Raw genomic sequence first — 21,172 nt, forward strand, 5'->3', positions numbered from 1 at the left:
CATACCACTACTGAACTGACAGTCCTGAGGTGATACTGATTTATGAGACAAAAGGTGATCTAGCTTCACTTCTACACTTTATTATTATCTGATAGAAATAGTAGCATGTTTTCTTTCCCCTTTTTTTTTTTTTTGAAGGATGACTGTTGACTATGAAAATCTGGTCTAAAAAAAAAACCAAGAAGCATTTTGACACAATATTAAATTCAAACTCATTTAACACATTATAATAATTTAGTATCAACAAGTCTTCTGGAAATACAGCGTTCCCAGCTGTAAAATCAGGATAGTTTCTTCTATTATATACTCCAGAGAACAGCTAGTACAAAACATTCTTTAGCACAGGCATTTCATAAAGATTTGCTTTGCAGAAGCTAACCAGCCTAGACATTTCAGGTGGAGCTGCATCTAGTTATTCACTTAAGTCTACCAAATTTTGCTACCTAGTAATTCAAAACCTTCTCCGATGAACATCACTTTGTAGTTTCTGCCTTCTGAGTCTCTGGTAGACACTAAATCAGTACAGCAAAGGAACATGAAAAACTAGACATTTCCCTAGACTTTATTACACCCTTTGAGAGCATGAATCCAAGTTTCCATAAAGAAAGAATTAAGTTTATGTATACTGGCCAAAATTGGTGAGGCAAGTAGAATATCATATTTACTGTTCACAGAACGTTGGATCAATAAAACGGTGGCACCTTGCCTTAAGATGTAACTAAATAACAGCAGTCAGTAACAATGTTATTAATTAATGCAAATAAAATTACCTGTGTTAGGTAATAATTGTGCAATATTTCTGAAGGAGCTTTGCTGAAGAGTTTAAATAGTAAATTCTGATATGACTATTTGATACTAATCATGGAAAGAACAATGCAAGTGCTCACCTTCTAAATTTCATTTACTTCTTTCTGATTTCAGCAGCTGCAACTCAAAACTGCAGGGTCCAATTCTCTCAGGCCCCAGAAACTGATCCCCAAACCCCAGGAGTCCTGCATTGTAGACCACCCTGCAGTCCGAACAGCTTTAAGGCCATTCAGGACTCGCTGATGATCTTTTCCATCCTCTATATCCTGACTTCCCACCTTCCAAAGCCAGGCTGGGTGCACTTGATTCACTCCTGACTAAGTACTTCTGTTCCAGATAGGTAACCAACACTTCTGTGCTCTTCCTCCCTGCAGACAGCATCGTCACAGATACGCTCATTAAAACACCAACTGCTAATAAAGCAAGGATGTTTTTGTGAAGCCTGTCGTGGTTGTCAGTCAGGATGAATTTTAATTACATCATCTTACAGACTGCATAAGAACTACTCTGAGTGATTCTGTTCTCAAATCAAAATACATAACAAGTGTAAGGTTTCTCATATTAATGACTTGTCTTCTCATTGGGTAAAATTAACCCTTAGCTCTTGTAGGGAGGATACAAGACAATGTAGTTCACATGATGCACAGCTTAGCTTCAAGGAAAAAAAACCACAGTAGATAACATTTTCAAAGAGAAACAACTATAGATTGGAAGTTGATAAACTTAATGACAATCCAGAAAGTCTTTGCTTGACCCATTCAGAGATTCTTGCCACTATTAACTAGCTTTCCAGAAAAGCCACAGAAAGGCCCACCATGTCTGGATGAATTAAGACAAGCTGAAAAAATAAAAGGAATTCTTGAAAATAATTCACATGGTCTCAACAAACATCTTGAATTTCACTTCACAAAGGACAGAGTCCTTCAGCATCTATTGTAATTTGCCAGTTAACATCACTATGCCACATTATTCTTTTGTAAACTATCCCATTCGAAATAGCAAGCTTGGAATGCATTTAAAAAGCAGACCCTAATGCACTGGAGGAAAGGAGGTTGTAAAAAACAACATAAAATCTGTAATTCTGAATTAAAAAGATCCACATTTCCTAGTGTTGCATTATACATACAAAAATCTGGAAGAGATGTCAAAACTTTTAAAAATACTGACTTTTACACAACTTGGCTGGTAAAGAAAAAGACATTTATTAACATGTATGGACATGCTATTGTAGAGGATTAGGCTCCTACTGCCTGCTCTGCCCACAACACTAGATTTGCTCAAACCTACTCATGAAAGAGAAGCTTCTTGTGATTATTGGTGAAAGTGGCCTTGCATGGTGGAACAGCTGGTGTGAGTAATCATTTTCAATGAAAACAGCCCAAAAATGAGGTTTTTTTCCCCCCACTAAGTTGCAGTACAGCAGTTACAGATATTTCAGTTACCTATGATACAAGTGGTTCCTTGTTTGTTGACAACAAAATATTTCAGTATCTCTGGTGAAAAAAGCAAGTGGAAGAAAACAGATTTGAACACACCCAGCCAAATCCCACGTGTCCTTATTTATGTGACATTGGTCAAGAAATAATCTCTTCACAAGCATTTTAAATGAAATATTTAGCTTTTTAAAAAAGGTATTAGAACCTAGACCATGTATGGCATGGTTTATTACATACTATATTATAAACTTATTTGTCTGCCTTTCCACACCGTTTACAGGTTCCTTACAACTCTTGAAGTTTCCTGCCACTCTGCACCCAGCTAAAGTTCTAACTAAAGCACTGTCAGTATGAGAGCTCACCACTTGGCTTAAAGAAACAGTATTTTTAAAAAGACATTTGTAGGGTTGGGTCAAGGTATTTATGGTCTTTGCATCCGCCAAACAGTGTTCTACATAGGAGACATTCCCAGGAGTTGTCATCTACGCCCTTACAAAAATAACTGAAATAACTTGACAGAGGAGCAAGCGTGGGTTTTTTTAACCCTCATTTTTGACCACCCCATCCTCCAATAAACCAGACAAGTTAAACTTGCTCTAGACAGATACAAAATTTTCAGATACTTCACTGAAACCAGTATCTCATTGCTTATCCATTCTACACTTCCCCATTACCACCTCACACACATACCATGCTCATTCCCTCACAGAAATGAAAGGGCCAGCACTGTGCCCTTGCTGCAGAGAAGGTGAACGGTGTCTGGGCTGCATTAGGCAGAGCATGGCCAGCGGGGCGAGGGAGGGACCCTTCCCCTCTGCTCAGCGCTGCTGAGGCCACACCTGCAGGACTGTGTCCAGTGCTGGGCTCCCCAGTATGAGAGACAGGGACGTACTGGGGGGAGTCCAGCAAAGGGCCACAAGGACAACAAAGGGACAAAAAAAGCATCTCTCCTGTGAGGAAATGCCTGAGGGAGCTGGGGCTGCTCAGCCTGGGGAGGAGAAGGCTCAGGGGGATCCCATCAATGTGCATGAACCCCTGCAGGGAGGGGGCAAAGAGGACAGAGCCAGGCTCTTCCCAGTGGTGGCCACTGACAGGACCAGAGGCCACAGGCACACAGTGACACACAGGAGGGTCCCTCTGGACATCAGGAAACACTTTGTCACTGTGAGGGTGACAGAGCAGAGGCACAGTTTGCATAGGGAGGTGGTGGAGTCTCCATCCTTGGAGACAAACTCACCTGAACATGGTCCTGGGCAACCAGCTCTGGGTGGCCCTGCTTGAGCAGGGGGTTGGACCAGATGGTCCCCAGAGGTTTCTTCCAACCAGTCTGCAACTGTGTGACTGGTTTCTGCTATTGATGTAGATCCCTATTTCAGTTTGTAATCTTTAATGAGTACTGGACAAACACACCAGTTGTCACTGTGACAGATAACTGACACCTCTCTACGGTTCTGATTAATATTTCTACTTTCTCTCTGCACTGTTAAAAGCATTCAAGCAGGCTATTGCAACACAAATGCATTACTCCTAGCTTCAAAGGGAGAATAGAGGTATATAAAAAACCTCTTGTAACAATTTTATTTTGCATGCCAAAAAAAAATAAAGACAAGCATCCAGCTGTCCTTCATGTGTCTGAGTAACTCACCTGCCCTGCATGAGTAAAAATAGATTATCCCATAATGCAAAGAATTTACTACCACTCAATACACATTTGTATTTATAAAGCATGGAGTTCAAAGATAGAGGAATTTTCAAGAAGAGGAATGAAGATACAACCTTACACTGCACTTCAAGTGACCTTTTATGTCTGGAGGGCCTTCTCAGAAGACAGTAGCTTTAGCAGTTACTATAAATACTTCTATCTTTACACTTCGTCAAATATAGGAATAAAAGCAGACACCTGTGGCTGACAATCTACATTTATCTACCAGAACTAAACCAGTTGTACTTCAGCAAGAGAGTCTCACAGAAGTTTCTTATGGAATCTTTGCTCACACACAAAAAGCACAAACAAGGCTTGCATTTTCCGTGAGCAACGGAAGCTGCTTATCACCAGCTTTAAAACTGAAAAAATAATATATAGCCTCAACATGCAACTGGTCAATATTCAAATATCCAGTACAGTAACAGAGAAAAATTCCTTTTTACTATAGTGTCACCTGAAGTCATAAAAGATTACCAGCACCTCCTGTAAAAATGCACAGCCTGAGAGAAATTTCAGCTCTTCAGTAGTTCGATAGCAGTTCAGTAGTCCTGTCTGCTCAAAAAAGCTAAATACTTGAATATTCAGCTTTTAACAAGAAGTTTTAGAAAAAAGCTACCATGAAACATATGCTGTTATTTCTCCCATACAAGACAGCATTCAGAAACAAGCTGACTATGGAACACTTGCACTCTTCTACGGGGGAGCAGAAAAACTTCATCCACAGCAGCCGAGCAGAATACTTAGGAGTTTGAGGTACAGAGAACCATTTATGTCAGAGCTGGTACACTACAGTCTTTAAAACAAATTGAACTGTTTCACTTTGAATTTCTTTCCTCCTTTAAACAACTGTACCATCTGAAATACTTACAGCTCATTAATTTTAAGAATGTATTGACTCCTCCTTAACGAAGGCATTTGAATGTTTAAACTGGGAAACAGCTCTGTCAAACGAGCAATCACATCTTTCTGTTTAGATATCTTGTAACACTCAAAAACTGAATGCATGGCAGGATAGGTCTTCCATAATCTAGAAAATGGTGTGGTGCTGGAGTTACCTTATTTAATTTTTGTTGCAGAAAGTACAGCAAAAGTGAACACAACTAACTGGAGTTTTGTTTGCATTAACCATCATTTGATATCACGAACTATGATGTTCGCCTCGGAAGTCCTCTCTCAACTGTTTTTCAAATGCCGTAGGGCTGTCAAACTGCAGGGACCCATGACTTTGGAGCATGTCTGTCCATGTTTCATTCTCAGCTGCTTTTACAAACACAATCCTTCAGGACAGCTGAAAACATTCAAGTCTGCAGCTGCAGTAGAGCTCAAATCTCTAGTAAGTTTACCAGCAAAGCAAAGAAAGGGACATTATTCAATAATAATGCAATTCAAGTATTGCTTTCTGGTACATATTTGCAGAATACTTCCCCTTTTTCTTCAGGAGTACAATAAAATATGCATCTAGGGCAATACTTAAGGAAATCCCTATCAAAGTTACTTGAATGCCCATGCCTAGTTTTGTCCTTGTATTTATGAATGTGGTCTCAAGAGCACAGTTTTATCAACAGTTAGTACACTATACAAATATGTGATTTAGCTGAGCTGAGAGATATATGCTGTGAAGAGGTCTGCACAATCAGGTTTTCAATAGTTTAGCTGCCGTAGCTGACAGTTCACAATTGCAGCTATTCATTAGCGTCCCTGGAATACAGCCTGCACAGTTCAAGCTGGTCAGCTATCTCTGGACAATGATCTATAGCCTGCTCCTTTTCCAACATGCCTAGTAATATTTTGCCCCAAAAGTCTGCCAAACATGTAGGAGGTTTGAACAAGCTTTCTCAGTAACATTCTTTTAACAGAGGCAACATATTTCTTTTCCCCCAAGAGCCAAAATAAAGTTATTAAGCCAGCTGGAATATTATGCTTGTCAACTACAAGTTTGTGTACACATGGGTATAAAGGCGAGTAGAGAAACTGATGTTCCCTGATCCTGAAATCCTGGCAGGTGCTCTAACTGCCCTCCATCCAAAATAATCCATACTGCTGCTAAAGTCCAGCAAATGAAGAGTCGGGGCAATCTGGAGATCCAGTTCTACTTGTGTTTTTATAGTATTTGTCAGACTCCAAATTCAAAGTGGACTGCAATATTCACATCTGCCTCAGTAAGAGTACTATTTCCTCCATCCTCAAATACCATTGCAGTTTACTCTACTTGTAGCCACATTCAGAGAGGAAAAGAAAACAAAACTATGTTATGCTGTAGATCTTTTATAACTTCTACAGAACATATTTCTCTTTTTAAGAGCTTAGCAATTTAGACACGTCAACTGAAGAAAAAAAAAACCACAGCTTTGCTTTTTAAAGGAAGGTGTGACATGTCAAAGGCTTTTTTTTTTTTTTTAATTTTTTTGAACCACCTACCCATCCTCTCTTTCCCCCTAGATAAGATATCTTGATTAACTATTCATCGGGTCAATATAAGAAAACATAGTTTTGTCTAGACTACTGTAAAAACGTACTGGACTATCAGAACAGGAAATTAAAGATTTTCAGCAAGGTCTTGACAAAAGGTCAGTTCTACATTTATAGATCTACATATCTATCTATATACCAGGCTATATAACCTTACACCTCCACCTCTATCTTAGACATAGTTTGATTTAGAACAGCAAACCATAAGATAGGAATAATAAAGACCTTTTTCAGGAAGATGGGAACTGACCCTTTTTTTTTTATACCGGACCTCTGTCTCATACCTACTGTATTTCTCCCACCCTAAATTATTTTACCTTTAAAACAGTTGTTCTTCATATTCAGAATGGTGAATGACTTACTAGCTAAATCCAGGATATTTAGAGCTATACAGTATTCCTTGACGAATCACTATTTTAGAAGATGACTATGGGAGAATGATCTACACAAGCTCGTTAAGCTGCAAGTATGTACAAACATTTAAATATAACTGAAGGTGTCAGAAGACACGTAGATACCCGGGAAGCAGGGGGTCAACATGTAGGCAGGTATGTTACACATTAATATTAAGATAAAAGAGAAAAACGCTTTCTACAAATTTCTAGCTCTTATGATCACAAAGTAAACTCTCTAAACAAAACCAAGTTAACTTCCTGAACCTGCAGGCAGCCTGAAACAGTGACTCATGATGTGTGAACTCCCTTTGCGCCCTATTAGCTTTATCAGAGTGTCAGCCCTCGGCCTATTAATGACACTTGAAGGTCTTCATTAACCATTTCACCACTGATTTCAGTAGATAAAGCAGCTGGGCATAAGCCCATGAGAGTAGTTGTGCAATTTAAATGGCTGGAAAAAGGAAAAAAGCAGGAGCAAGAAGAGAACAGCAGACAAGCAGAAGACAGTTTTATAATAAAGCCTTCTCAATGAGTAAAGCAAATAAAAACAAAGGGGTAAAACAGCTTTAACAAGCTTTAGGTTTTTATTTTCTCCTTTCTCTGCCTGAAACCAACAGAAGTCAGGCTACTGTTTGAGGGGAGCAAAGAATAAACTTAGATCTACTAGCTCTGTATGTATCTCCTACTTTGTATGAAGTCTAGGCCTGTTTAAATTAAGCTTTTATTGCTTATCCGTATGGGTACTAAAGAAAGCTATTCCAAGCCGGGAGAGACCTTCACATACCATATAGCTTCTTGTTTAGTGTACCACTCCAGCAAATGACAAGGTTTTATCACCCAGTGCAGAAGCGGACAACTGAGAAGTACACATTTATTTTCAGATAACCACAAGTAAGTTTCTCTACTGAACATCACCATGTGGCACGTCAAAAAGAGCGCTCTGCTTTCCGAGTTCGTTCCTATTTCTTACTCATCGTTCTTACAGCCAAGTTTCTGAAAATGTTTCTTTAGAAATGAACATATGAAGTAATGCTGCAAGGTGACTCAAGTTCAAAGGCAAAACTAAGAAAATAACTTTAAAAACCATTGTTCAGGGTAAGAGTACCAAGAACTGTCTCACTAGTGTGCGACACAAAGTTAGCAGCCTACAGCTTCAAATAAGTAGGACAAGTTTTTCCTTATCGTTATATAAAGTGATTCATTTGTCACAGATAATCATGTCTGTTACTACAATTTATATAAATATTAAGTTATTAGAAGCTCTCCAAAATGAATGCAAAATACACTCCTTCCTTTTTGACTCCTTAATCATCAAAATGATTAAACACAAGACAAGTCATCTTCTGATAATATACTGAGCTATGAAAAAAACCTACCAGCTTGAAATCTAACCTTATTTGCACAAAGAAGAGTCTGTCAGCTGGGTCAGCAATCCTCTTAAGGTAGGCACAACTTCTAGAAAATTTTAACTGTTTAACTTTTTCTTCTAAGTCCTTTACTGCTTTAATCAGAACTAGCACAACTCTCCAAAACACAGCTTTTGCTCGCATAAAGGCATTAGCAGAGTTACTATTTCAAACGCAGCATTACTCAAAGCTCCAGTGAGCCCAAAGCCTGCATTACTGCAGATTTAACTCTCCAAACCCTAATTTGTCTTTGAAGTACCTTCTCCATCCACTACACCCCAACCCCACATACGCAGCTGCTTTACTAAAAGGCACGCTGAGCAACACTGACTGTGTTATCTTAAAGTCTGATACTCTCCCAAGGTGAGGGAAGGCTTACAGGATAATTCATCACATCAGGCCTTCTTATAATGGTGTTACTCCTATTTCAGAAAATACAAATACATATAACTCACGTGTATTTCATTCCTCCAAATTGCAATAATCCCAACAGTAAACGTTAATGACATTAACTTAGAGCTCAAATGCTGCATTGCCTGAAAGTCTTCTCTCAAAGAAGTCAATTAAGAACAGTTTTAGCCATCACACTACCCTTCAGAGCAGTCTAATGAGTCTAAGGGAGTAGAGTCACAGGTCACATACCTGTGACCTCCCTCAGGCCCTTTGATGAGTCTGCTTATGCTACACACCTTTGTTTCAACTAATAGTTCCAAATTACCTTCCTACAAAGAAAACTCATGTAAGGTTATACGTTCCACTGTGTCTACATCTTTGCCCAAGTAAGTCATGTCGGGTTTTTTCCAATGCAAAGGACCATTACGTGTAGAGCTTTCACTACGTAAAGGCATACAAATTCATATACAGAAGTAAGCACCTTTCTTACTAACTGACACTATAGACTGCAAACTCAACAGCAGGATAAAAATCAAGAATCTGTGTTTACAAGCCTTGAAGTTTTCCAAGATACCCCACCTGATGGCCCTGAGATAGTAACTACACTTCTATTTTGAACGACACTGCAATATAGCGGTGTGGATAAAGCCATTTTACCCTGGCTGTCAATCGAGTGTTTTACAATGCATTCAGGGGAAAGGAGAGAACATACTGAGCAACTGGGTGCTGCAGAAGGACAGTTTTCAGTCTTTGATTTGGAAGAGTTCTCATTATTTGTGCGTTAAGCAGCTTTCAGACTACTTTCTGTCCTGTTTTGTGAGGAAAAATAATCACACTCACAGCCTGAGAGGAACAAGTACGGTTCTCGACTTGCCTGAACACTTTGCTATGTTTCCTACCCTTAGAAGATAAAAAAAAAAAAAGTAGCCCAGGTAAATTTCAATATAACTTTCTGAAAATATGAACTTAAAACAAACCCTTGACAATAACTTGAAAATTGATTTTTCTCCCCTTAAGAAAAGGTATTTTTATGGCATTATAAAATAATTCATACCTGTCTTCATCACCATCAACAGGAATAGATATGCCAAACACAGAGCTGGCAAGACTGTTCATAGGAGTACTTGCAGGTAACTGAAGAGGATTTGCTAGAGTGTCTGGAATGGGAGGCTTCACAAGAGGTTTATTTTCAGCTATAAGAGAAAGTGGTGGCTGAGGTAGGGGTTCCGATTTTCTTCTAGTATCATCAATCTGGCCTACTAAGGATTGAGCTTGAGTCTGAAACTGTCCGAGGTTTGACTGTGGCAGATTCGCAGGTACATTAGGTGTGCCTTGCATTAACGAGTGTCCGACATGCTGTGGCTGGACAACGCCGGTACTTCTGCTGACAGAAGTGTGGCTAGTCAGCTGGGACTGGACTAGCGTAACAGGGACATTTGGCATAGTAACAGAAGTGGTGGTAGACACACTAGGCACACTTGTACCGGGCACAACCGCAGGCACGTTCTGAACTCCAGAGACCACAGCATGGGGAGCACCAGGCATTCCGGACACTTGACTGCTTCCACCCATTTGATGCTGAGTCACAGATTTCTGTTGCACAACCCCTGTATGTCCAATGCCTTGCTGCACCACACCTCCTGGTTGCGGAACAGCAGTCTGACTAGCTTGTGTCTGGCCACTCTGCATTAATCCTGATCCCTGTCCGACCGCTTCGGCGGGCTGCGCTGACACCCCCATCACTGGCGCTCCCACAGGTGAGGGATTCTGGCCGGTCACCTGCCCCACAGGAAGGCTGGAAGCCACAGTACTTGGAACGGAGCCCGTAGCAGCCTGCTGAATAGCTCCTTGAGACTGCATAATTGTCATGTGCTGCATGTATTCGGTCTGACCAGAAGGTTGCGTCGGCAGTAGATGCACTGGTGGAATCTGGGACTGAGAATAAGCAAATTGTTGAGGCTGAGTCACTGGTATGTTTGCCTGCTGCACCTGCTGCTGTGCCACAGGAATGCTTGGCTGCCCTATTGTCACATTTGGAGGTGCCATGCCTTTCCCGTTGGGTCCAGCCTGTGCAACACCCTGCGTAGTTACCTGCGTCTGCGATTGCTGTGGCACCATCATTTGCTGATTTGTGACCGAAGCTCCAGAAAACATAGGCTGAGCAGTACTTTGAGGCATGGCCCCACCTACGGGTTGTTGCGGCTGCTGTTGTTGCCCAATGACAAAATTAGGTTGCCGTAGAGAGGACTGGTTCATTTTCTCTGTCTGGAGCAGCTGTGACACAGCAGTCAGGGAACTGTCAGCTATAGAATCGGGGCCATGGGCTGACGCTGGCACAGTTGAGACCACGATGGAACCTCCTGTGGCACCGAGGCCACTGTCTCTCTCTTGAGCAGCCTGCTCAAAGGTGCTGCTGTGCCTAATGCAATCTCCAGTCCTGCCCAGGACACCACTGCCATCTGAGTCCCGGTCATAATACTCCATACACGTCCATCGTCCTCGCCTGTAGGGCTCACCTGTACCATGGTCCAGCTTGATCACCCTGAAGCGTGAGCTGCATGCAGCAGCCACTGTCTGAGACATCGTCCCAGGAGCGGCAGATGCAGAAGGCCCTGTGGAGGGCAAGGCAGTTTGAGCACTGCTGCCTCCTGCCACGGCAGTGCCAGGGGCAGCAGCTGGCAGGGGCACAGAGGAGCTCTTGGGCACAGCCCCCCCATTGGGGGCCACAGCCGGCAGAGCCGCAGCTACCCCACCAACAGCCACAGCCAGCTGCCCGTCCAAAAGGAGGTTGGGAGAGACGCTGCCAGGAGTTTCGGCCTCGCCCACGTTGTTGAGAGTCTCCTCAGAGGAGCTCCGCTCGCCGACATCCTCAGGGCCGTAGTCGGTGGCTCGGGAAACGTCAAAGATTTCAGAAGACACATCCTCGGTGCGGGACTCATCCGGGTCGTCCAGGCTCTCGGTGTCCTCGGTGATGCTGCTGGCCACCTGAGCCGTGGTCACGCTGGTGATCTGGAAGCAGCTCTTCTTCTTGGCCGGCATCTTGGACATGTTTCCTCCGCGGGGAGGGGCTCGGCCAGCCGGGGCGAAGCGAGCGCAGTGCCGGGGCGGGCTGTCACGGCGTGCCGGCCGGGCCCCCGGCGCTACCGCACATCCTCCGTCTGCTTCCTGCGGCGGGCGGGCGGGCCGCGGCGCTCTCGCTGGCGGGCAGCGGGCCGCGCGGGGGGCGGCGGGGCTCCTCCTCTTCCTCCCCGTCCGCAGCCCTCCTCCCGCCGCCGGGACGCGGGCCTCCTCCTCCTCCCCGCCGCAGCCCCCGCTCCGTACGCGGCGGGACCGGCCTCGGCGCGGGGCAGAAGCGGACCGAGGCCCCGCGGCGGCCGGGCAAGGCCTAAGCGGCCCCGTCTCCCCACCCACCCCCCCACCCCCCCCGCCCCGGCCCCGCCGCCCTGTCTCCGCGCTCTACCTGGAGACCAGCGCCAGGCGCATCCTGCTGGGAACCGGCCCGCGGGCGAGCCCCGCGGGTAAGCCCTTCCCGGGGAGGGGTTGGGGGGGGGACACGGAGGGCCGGCGAGGAGGAGGAAGAGAAGGAGGAGGTAGAGGGCGGCCCTCGGGCGGGCGGGCGGCCCCCGCTGCGCTGCGCCGGCCCCGGGAGCGCGGGCTCCGACTGCGGCTCCCCTCGCCCAAGATGGGGCTCAAGTTCTCCTGCGCTGCACCCTGGGAAGGGCGGCAGACACGCCCCTTCTTCCCCCCCGCCGCCGCCGACGTCTGCGGCGTGATGACGTCACGCCCCGCCGGAGCTACGCGCGGCAGGGGGGGGAGGGGAGGGGAGGGCGGAGCGTTGCGGTGGCCGTTTGGAATGTGCCACGGCCCGCTGAGGCCCTCCTTCACACACACGCACTCCCCCCCCTCTCCCCGCCCGGCTTGGGCCCGCCCGGCCGCGCGCGGGCCGTTGGTGGCCGTTGGGCGCGTGCGCAGCCCCGGGCTGAGGAGAGCGGGCGCCCCCTCAGGAGGCGGAGCGGGCGCCGGCGCTCCTGAGGGGACGCCCGCTCTCCTCAGCCTGGGGGTGCGCGTTCACCGCCCCCCGCCCCCCTCCAATTATCCTATTTTCCATCCTAAGCGTATTTACGGCCCATTTCTAGTCACGGTTTTCTCTTCGCCAAGGTGGTTTCTCGCAATAGCCCCGGTCGCCCTCGCAGCCCCGGGGCTGCACGATTTGCAAGTTGGAATCCGTTTTTCTTGCAAGACAAGCAGGCAGGCTGGCCGCTGAGGCGCGGCCGGTGTCACGTTAATAACACTGTTTTCTCACTGTTGTCTTGTTCCCACTGTGTTTGCTGCTATATTCTCTTTGGAATTTTTTTTTCTCCCACCCCCCCCCCAGCTACATCATAGCGGTCGTTCAAACCGTAAAGAGCCTGCTTTTGGTGTGTCCAGGTGCTCACCTCTCATAAATCCCTGATACCATGTGTAAGTTTAACATTTTATTATATCTCATTTCTGTTATTCCAGCCACCGATGTCATTAGGGTTTTCCTGTATGATAATCTGGTCCTGGTTTGAACTGTCACGCCTTGCAAATTGTACCATTAACCCATCCTGGCTTTTTGCGTAAAGTCACAAAAAGTGCTTTAAAGACCAGTGCTAAAATACAAAAGATCCTCACTACCAGCTTCCCTTCAGTTCAACCATTCCCTGTAAATGCAACAGTTCAGCCAAGTTCTGATTTATTTTGCAATTTTGCGTGCTAACCCATCTCTTCTGTATCTGTTCTCAGTCATATTTTCCAGTATGATATCATACCAAATACTTCTTTAGCTTCAACAGAGATTAAGCCTACTGCATTAACAATGTAAAAACTCATTTATGTTAGAAAAGAATTTTGAGTTAACCTGACATGAGCCACCATGGTAAATTTATCCCTTAAATTCAGGTATGCTGATTGCACAAGTCTTTGGCAAATGCCTTTCCACTTTTTTTTTATTCAACTTTAATTTGAAGTTCTTATCAACTGTGCTAGCCCCTGTTCCAGCAAACTTCTGCAGGAGATTTTAGGGTAAGTGTCTGTTCGTGTTATGAGCGTCTTCCATTAATCATATATTTCAATGGCCAGAGCCTCCATCTTTGAACTGTCTTCGTTATCCTGTCACACCTTCTAATTTCTTCTCAGGGAGGAAAGCATTCTGATGATCAACCAAGTCTCCATGTCTTTGAACATCGCCATCATCTTCACCAGCCTGGTGAAGATGCTCTGGTATAACTCACTGAGAATCTGGTACTGTTGTTTGACCAAACATAGAAGATAATCAGTGGGGTTTTCCCCATTAGCCTCAGGTCAGCGTCCCACAGTCTATGTCCTGGCAAGTAACAAACCCCAGCTTTTGTGGGTATACTGTGAGTAGAGGACTGGCCTTTCACCTGTCGACATACACACTGGGTAGTCTCTTTCAAGTCTCGAATCTCAGGTTATGCCCCATTTGTTCTGCTTTTGGTAAAGCATTCTGTTCTGTGGTGCCTTGTGAGTTCTCCTTATGTGTGTAACATCCTTGTTTTCCGTGTCTGTGTGCGTACTGTGTGCCAAGACTTGCTTTTCTTCTCATCTTCCTTGGCACTTTTTCTTCTGACTACTTCTTTTTATGTTAGTATGAACCTTATTTTCGATTCCGTTTCTTTTTGTACTAGCTCATCCCTTACTATTTCCTGTCCTCATATTCTTCAAAGTCTGCCTTCTAGAGTTTCTTCAGTCTGCATATGTTAGGAGATGATGATAAACTGTCTGTGTGGCATCTTTTTTCCTCCTTAATGATTTTGAATTCCCATCTGAACTCCATTTGTAGTTCTTGGATCTCCTCCTGGTATACCAGAGTTTTCATTCCTGATATGACATGAGTTCTGTCAGGCAACACTTTCTGGAGTAGCTTCCACCAGGTACCCACTGGAGAATAAAGCCTATTCTTTATCTTCTGTTTACTGTCATCTCTTAGGCCTCTGAATGAATTCTTAGAATTTATCATTTCTGTCCAACCCTGACTTTGAAGAGGGAATAAAGACAATCCCCCCAAATTCCTCCCAAACAAATTCCCTCCAACATGCAATCCTTTGTCTCCTGCAAGCTCTTCACTGCATGATTTGAAATACATGAATGTTACAGAGGAAATGTAATGTACACAGTACAAGATCTCTAAAAATTAGTAATATCATCTTAATACCAAATTGCAGTGTTAAAACTTTGTATTTCAATCTAAGAATTGCCTTATGTCCATAAGAAAGTGTATTTTTGAGATAGGACGTGAGGTGTTAGACCTTAAACCTGTCATTAGTCCTGGAACTATTACTCCTTGTTCTGCAAGTCAACCAAGTATAATTTGATAAAAGAATGGAACTCTGTGTTTGAGCAGAGAGGGCAATGCTGCTTTGACAAGTTAAATTTCATTTTAACACGCAGCATGTGGATGTGTCTGGGAGGTTTTAAACTAGTCACAACAATGATGGATTAAATAGCCAAGAGAAAGTCATATGGCTGAAGATGTAGAATAATGCAATATATTATACAGCACTACTGTTTATACCACAGATACCAGTGAGGTCAGCAGAAATTCTGTTTGTTTTTTTTTCAGGTTAGTAAGAAAGCTGTAGGGAGGTGAAGCAGCTGGGATTGTATGTGGTGTAGATCTTCTATAAATGATGAAGATAATCTTTGGAGAAAATTTCACAAGGGCAAAGAATAGCAAACTACAGGAAATAAATAGTAAAGACTTGAGATAACTTCTGTATATTTTTTTTAATTTCTTCATTTTCAAAGGGAAAGCACTTGGACATATTAATCAAATACATTCAGGACAACATATGATAAAACCAGTCTGGACAGGAATGTGTTTTGAAAACACTGTCCCCACATAGGTAAATAATAGGCATATCAGCAGAAAGATGCAGGACATCAAGACATAAGAAGTTATTCTACTAGACCTACCCCTGTAAGTGCTCTTTCTAAATTATTATAGGAAGGAAACTGATACATAATTAGTGGGATGAAATTCTCTCCCACCATATAGGTACATATGCCTGTAAAAGGTATGGTAGCGCTTTTTTCAACATTGGATATTTCAACATGTCACTGTTGTTCAGAATAAAGTAACATTTGAAATTATAAAGTTCTAAATCCCAGATTGAAACAGTCATTTGCTAAACCCTTCATTCATGAACTGTGTATATATGAATATTTTAACATAACCTAAAAAGTAATGAGGAATGGGCTCTTTGGCTGACATTTTGTGCAGTCTAGCAAAGGAGAAAGGGAAATTAATAAATGGTAAAATAGGGAAAGGATGAGGAACAAGAATGAACAAGACAAACTGATTCACTAACAAACCAGAAAGGTTTCTGAAAAGTCAAGTATAAAAATTGCTACAGCGCATGGCAGGTTAGCCAAGATATACACAAATAATCCACACAATGGCCTTGGCAACATTACACTGATAATATTTTTGCAAGGTTGAATTAGAGCTGAACAATATTCTAGTATGTTGGGCACAAACATACTGATATTTTTATTAAGTGTCAAGCATGTATATATTCCTTTTTGCCTTCAAGAAAAACATCTGCCACGGTTAGTTAAAAGAAATTCCCACATGACTCCTGTTTGAGTTTCTGTGAGTGTCAACTGTGTGGGACTCTCGTGGTTTCTGTGTGTATGTATGTGTGTTCCTGTTTTTTCGAGATCTGGCAAGAACAGATTTAGCAGTGGTGAGGGCAGCAGCCTCCTCTTCAGTGCTCCCATGTCGTGTGACAGAGCACTGTGTGTAATTCTTCCATGCTCTCTCCATCACCCTCTACCATTACACATATCACTAAGAGGATCCCTTGACAGAGTTTCAGTAGCAATGAGAGCTATTAGCAGCTTTCCATGCTTGTGGATTTACTCTTTGGGGGCTGCCAGTGAATTTACATATTTTGGCACTTAAGGATCATGCACCGGTCATGCAAAAGACATGTATCTTTCAAATAATCTCTCAACCTCAGAGGCTGAAACAGCAGAAATGCTATCACAGATGACAGAAGACCAAAAAAAAAGTTCCTCTAGAGTGTAAGCTATAGAGACTCAAACAATGACTGCATATGCATATCCAGTGAAAAATGGTACAAAAATGTTCTGTTTGTTTGTTTATATGATTTTGAATGGGCAAAAGGTGGTTCTTCCCACTGATCATAGCTTAAATCTGTATATCCTTCAGACAGGGATAAAAGCTGTACATTTAAAACCCTAAACGTTTACGGAGTTTACACAGGCACACACATGCTCACATATAGAGATGTATGCAACTGTCTATAAAGATGTATATTAACAGGTGTATATGTAAATTTAAAATTTTGAAAGTCCCTAATGATAACATTAAAAATACAAAGTTTTTTTTTAAAAGAATGCTGTAGGAATTATCAAAGGGAGCTGGACTATTTGTTGGTATCTAGAGTTCACGGGTTCATATTTCTTAGCTTTTAATAGCATTAGGTGATTGTTGTTGAAGATTAAAAAGTAGCCTGGGGAAGCAGCGTGATCTAACAGATAGGGCACTTACCCAAGTATCAGGAGTCCAAATTTAAATTGTTTGTGTGGAAGTCAATAGAAAAAGTTCAGGGGATTAGTTTTTTAACTTCAGTCTTACACCTCAGTTGGTATTTATCGACAGTGTGGCCTTGTACAAGTCATTTTTCCTTCTTTGTGCCTCTGTTTTTTTCTCTCCCATCTATCAGTCTGCCTTGTCTTGCACATACAGGTCTTCAGGGCTCTGCCTGACATTTTTTGTGTGTTGAGTACTGAAACCTAAATTTTGGTCAGGCTATCTGATACTGTCTTAGAAGCAGTAACATACTGGCACAAAAACGGACAAGTGATAAGCAATTCATTTATCACTAGCTTCTTTTCAAATCAAAATCAATTCAAATCAATTCAAACAGGAATTTAGGAGTTACTAAAAATTAAATTTTCACATATGTGAATTGAGGTTTACCAGTTTGGTATTTTAAGAGTGCGCTCCCTTTCAGATGACTCTGTATCAAGATCCTGTGTTAACATCTTAAATTTTAAAATAAACAGTAATATCAGAAATTCCTTTCCTTCCCTGTAAACAGTTCTTTTTCCATTTTTATTAAACTAGTGGTGCTAGACAGTAAGACATTTATCTAAATTCTTCTTGTTTTTAAAATGCATCCAAATTACCACAAATGATCTCAAACCAGAGTGAGATGCAATGGTAATTTGAATTTCAAGTCCCTTTGAATTTCAAGCTGCAAGACATTGACAGCAAGGCCTGGAAGACAAATTCCAGGTTACAAACTGCTGGAGGGAAGAAGGGCACAGAAAAGGGCAAATGAGTTACTTGAATGTCTAAGTAGGATTTTTGCATTTATAAAGGCCACTAACTATCAAGAGAACCGGCAAACAGCAGTTGCAGTTTTTAGCTTTAGGCTCTTCTTAAAGTCTCATGTGACAAAAAGCATGGAAATTTCCTCTTTCCTGACCCTAACAAAATTGCACTTTTTTGTCTTTGCAGTGTTCATTGTCTTCTATGTGGAAAATAATAGGCACTAAATCCAACAACTGATGAAAAAAAAATAGTATGACCAACAACTGAGAACGAAGGGAAGCTGTAACACACGGAAACACATTTAAAGTGCAAATAGAAATGAATATATGCTATGAAACCTCATCAGTTGTTGTTAGCCTGATCCTGACCCCGTTCAAGTCAATGGCAAAACCCATTAAATGTCAGTGGGAGCTGTGTTTTACTTAACTGAGATATGTTAAAATCTAAGATGAACATTTGTACAGATCAACGGACAGCTCTTCTTCATGGTGGATACCTTTACTTTCTCCGTATTATCTTGTGCTGCACCTGATTCTGCCATTTGGCTGGGAGCAGTCTGGGGCAGGCCTTTTCCTCTGCTCAGCATAATGTGTCAAAGACCATTGTGCACACCTAAAGAATTATGTAAATAATTTAGGGAAATGATGGCATTGTATGGAACAGTTGCCTAAAGAGTGCTGTTTTACCAAGAGAGTCTGAGGTTGCCTGTTAATAGACTAGTTATTGTCAATTGCTTCTGGGCTGTATAAGCCCCTGTGTAGTTTTCATCCGCTTGATTTGCCTGTTCTCATTTCCATAGTTCTCAGCTTTGCTCTCTACTGTAATTTGAATTTTGAATTTGTGGTTTAGAGGTAGAAAGAAGAAGAGAAGTATAAGTCGAATCTCAGCTGCAAATCCAGTTTGGGATTGTGGTACGTTCTTGATGCTGAAAAAACCCCCTGTGTATTTTGAAGTCATTATAAGGCAACTACCATGTGTTGTCACTAGCAATGAATTACTGCTGCAGGAACACATTTAGGGAAGGTATAGAGCAGACATTTATGGGTTTAGTCCATAGTTTAAAAGCCAGGAAATAAATCTTGGCTTTAGGATAAATAAATTAGGTTGGTCTGTCTTTTCTTTCTCAGTTTGAACACGACACAGTTTGTAAACTCTTGATATTTAGTTAATACACTGGAATGCAATGTAATTTAAAGACACACAAAATTTCTTCAATTTGATGCATAAGTAGATTACAGCATTTTCAGCATTCCAGTCTTATGATCAAGTGGAATCCAGATCAGGTTTCATTTAACCTAGTTAAAAAAGCAATGTGAATGGTTTCATATATCTTACATGGAGTTCAGCTGCATATTCTCTCATGTATTTCAAACTCATACTGAGTAAAGACTAATATCAATAGTGGAGAAAATCCACATCTCTTCGATAGACTTTTTATGTCTTAAATCTTTCTGTTTTACATGAGTCTGTTTTAGTGGGACATTTCAATAATTCATTGCTGGGTTTCCTGGAATCTGGGTTGCTCATTTTCTTGAATAATTCTTCTTTGAACAGTAAGTAATCACTTCGTGTATAAACAATTACTCTTTTTTTTTTTTTTTACCAGCTATATCAATTATCTCTCAGTGTTAAAAGCATGAATAATGGCATTTATTTTTTTGGTTAACATTGGATTGTCTAAGCAAAAAGGGAATGTACACAAATTTCAGATAGCTAGTCAGATACTGTAAATAACTCGTGGCATTACTTGATCTATAGTTATAGATCAGTTTGCAGTACTGAGTTCATAAAGCATAAGTCCTTGTGTAATATTTGTAGCATAAGAGTAAGAGGAAGTCTGGAGTAGAAAGATCATCTATTTTCAAGATGAGAGAGCAGTTACAGAGTAGACATTAAAGCGACTGCAGCTCTATAATAATAATATTTAGGTGGCCTATTTAAATAGACTTTCTATGGAGTCCTGATGGTTTGGAATGGTGATGTCTGTGCTCTGTAACTAGCTGAGACAACTCATTTTGTTCAAGTATGTGAGATAGTAAGGTTCAAAGGTGAACCTATATCTATGCCCCTCACATTTCACTTCAACAAGCGCAATGCCTTTTCTTCCCCTTTTTACTGGTTAAGCATGCACTCAAGAGCAAAGATTAGAGCTAGATAAATAAAGGTGTGTGGGAACTTCTACATATTTAGGTTCTGAGTAATTTTTGACAGATCTATCGCTACCATATCATGTGGGATACCAATTAGCCAAAACTGGTTCCCTGGCCTTTTTTGGCATAAACATGCTGCATAAAACTTACATTCTGTAATAGCTGCAACTTTTCTACAAAAGCACAAATATTGTTTTCTAATGGATAGTGGATTTGTGGATTCTCTGTCTCCAAATGGAAGCTGTATACAAAATATATACAAAAAAAGTAATACTTCTGTGGCTAATTCCTGCTTTTCTCATCAGACTGTACAGGTACTGTAAAAGCCTGTGACTTTGCACCTACTGAAACACTCGTGTTGCCAGACACTAAAATGATGTGGTGAATATAAACCTAAATTCTGTTCACATAAGTCTCAGGTTTTCTGCTGTTAATTTTGTTTTAAAACTTCCATAAGTAGTTCCACTGAAATCCACTTAAATTGAATTGTCAATGAAAAGCAGAGATTACTCAGCAAAAATAAAAGCGTTCAAAGTAGACAAGCAATAGTTGTTCATGCTGATCTACGTTTTGTATTGTAATTATTACTATTTCATGGTGGCACACTTCCATTATAAACTCGCTTAAGAGAACAGGCACAATTTGTTGTCCTTCAGCATTAATGCTGAAGAAGTGATCACAGTATATATCTGTGTATGCAAATTCAAAACAGAGTTCTGTCTTGGGAGCCCGAGACAAATGAGACAACGGAACATTTGGGGAAGTGAATATTCTGAAGCTTGTCGGAGTAAATGGATGGACGTGGTACAAACTTCTGGGTTTAATGAAAAATATAACAATACTTAAAAAAAATCACTACTAGGATTTCCATAATAACCACCTATTTCATGGCAAGGCCTAACAGATTCTGCATTAGGAGTTGATCAGTGGAATTGTCCTGGAGGTGTTAAGTAGTGTGGAAACACATTAGTAATACATTGCAAAAGCAGAGATATACTCAGCATTTTCATTTGGAGGATGATTTTTTTTTCTCAGTTGCACTATAATTAAGTCATTCCG

The 21,172-nt window shown here is 41.9% G+C and overlaps 1 protein-coding gene across 5 annotated transcripts in view; it reads right to left on the reverse strand.

Annotated features, from left to right (window-relative positions):
- Positions 1–12,365, reverse strand: part of TSC22D2 (TSC22 domain family member 2) — a 30,649-nt gene extending 18,284 nt beyond the window's left edge. For 2 of the 5 annotated variants that reach the window (XR_010071521.1, XM_063337979.1), the window contains exon 1: positions 9,666–12,364. Coding sequence is in view for 4 of the 5 variants with exons in the window: in XM_063337979.1 (XP_063194049.1) it covers positions 9,666–11,659 (1,994 nt within the window). In the remaining variant the exon portion in view is untranslated. Of the gene's footprint in view, positions 1–9,665 lie in introns of all 5 variants that reach the window. The other 3 variants (XM_063337975.1, XM_063337976.1, XM_063337977.1) reach the window with 3 other exon arrangements.
- Positions 12,366–21,172: the final 8,807 nt, after the last annotated feature.

The sequence above is a fragment of the Chroicocephalus ridibundus genome, chromosome 6 (assembly GCF_963924245.1).
Source record: "Chroicocephalus ridibundus chromosome 6, bChrRid1.1, whole genome shotgun sequence".
In the NCBI taxonomy this organism is placed as follows: Eukaryota; Metazoa; Chordata; class Aves; order Charadriiformes; family Laridae; genus Chroicocephalus; species Chroicocephalus ridibundus.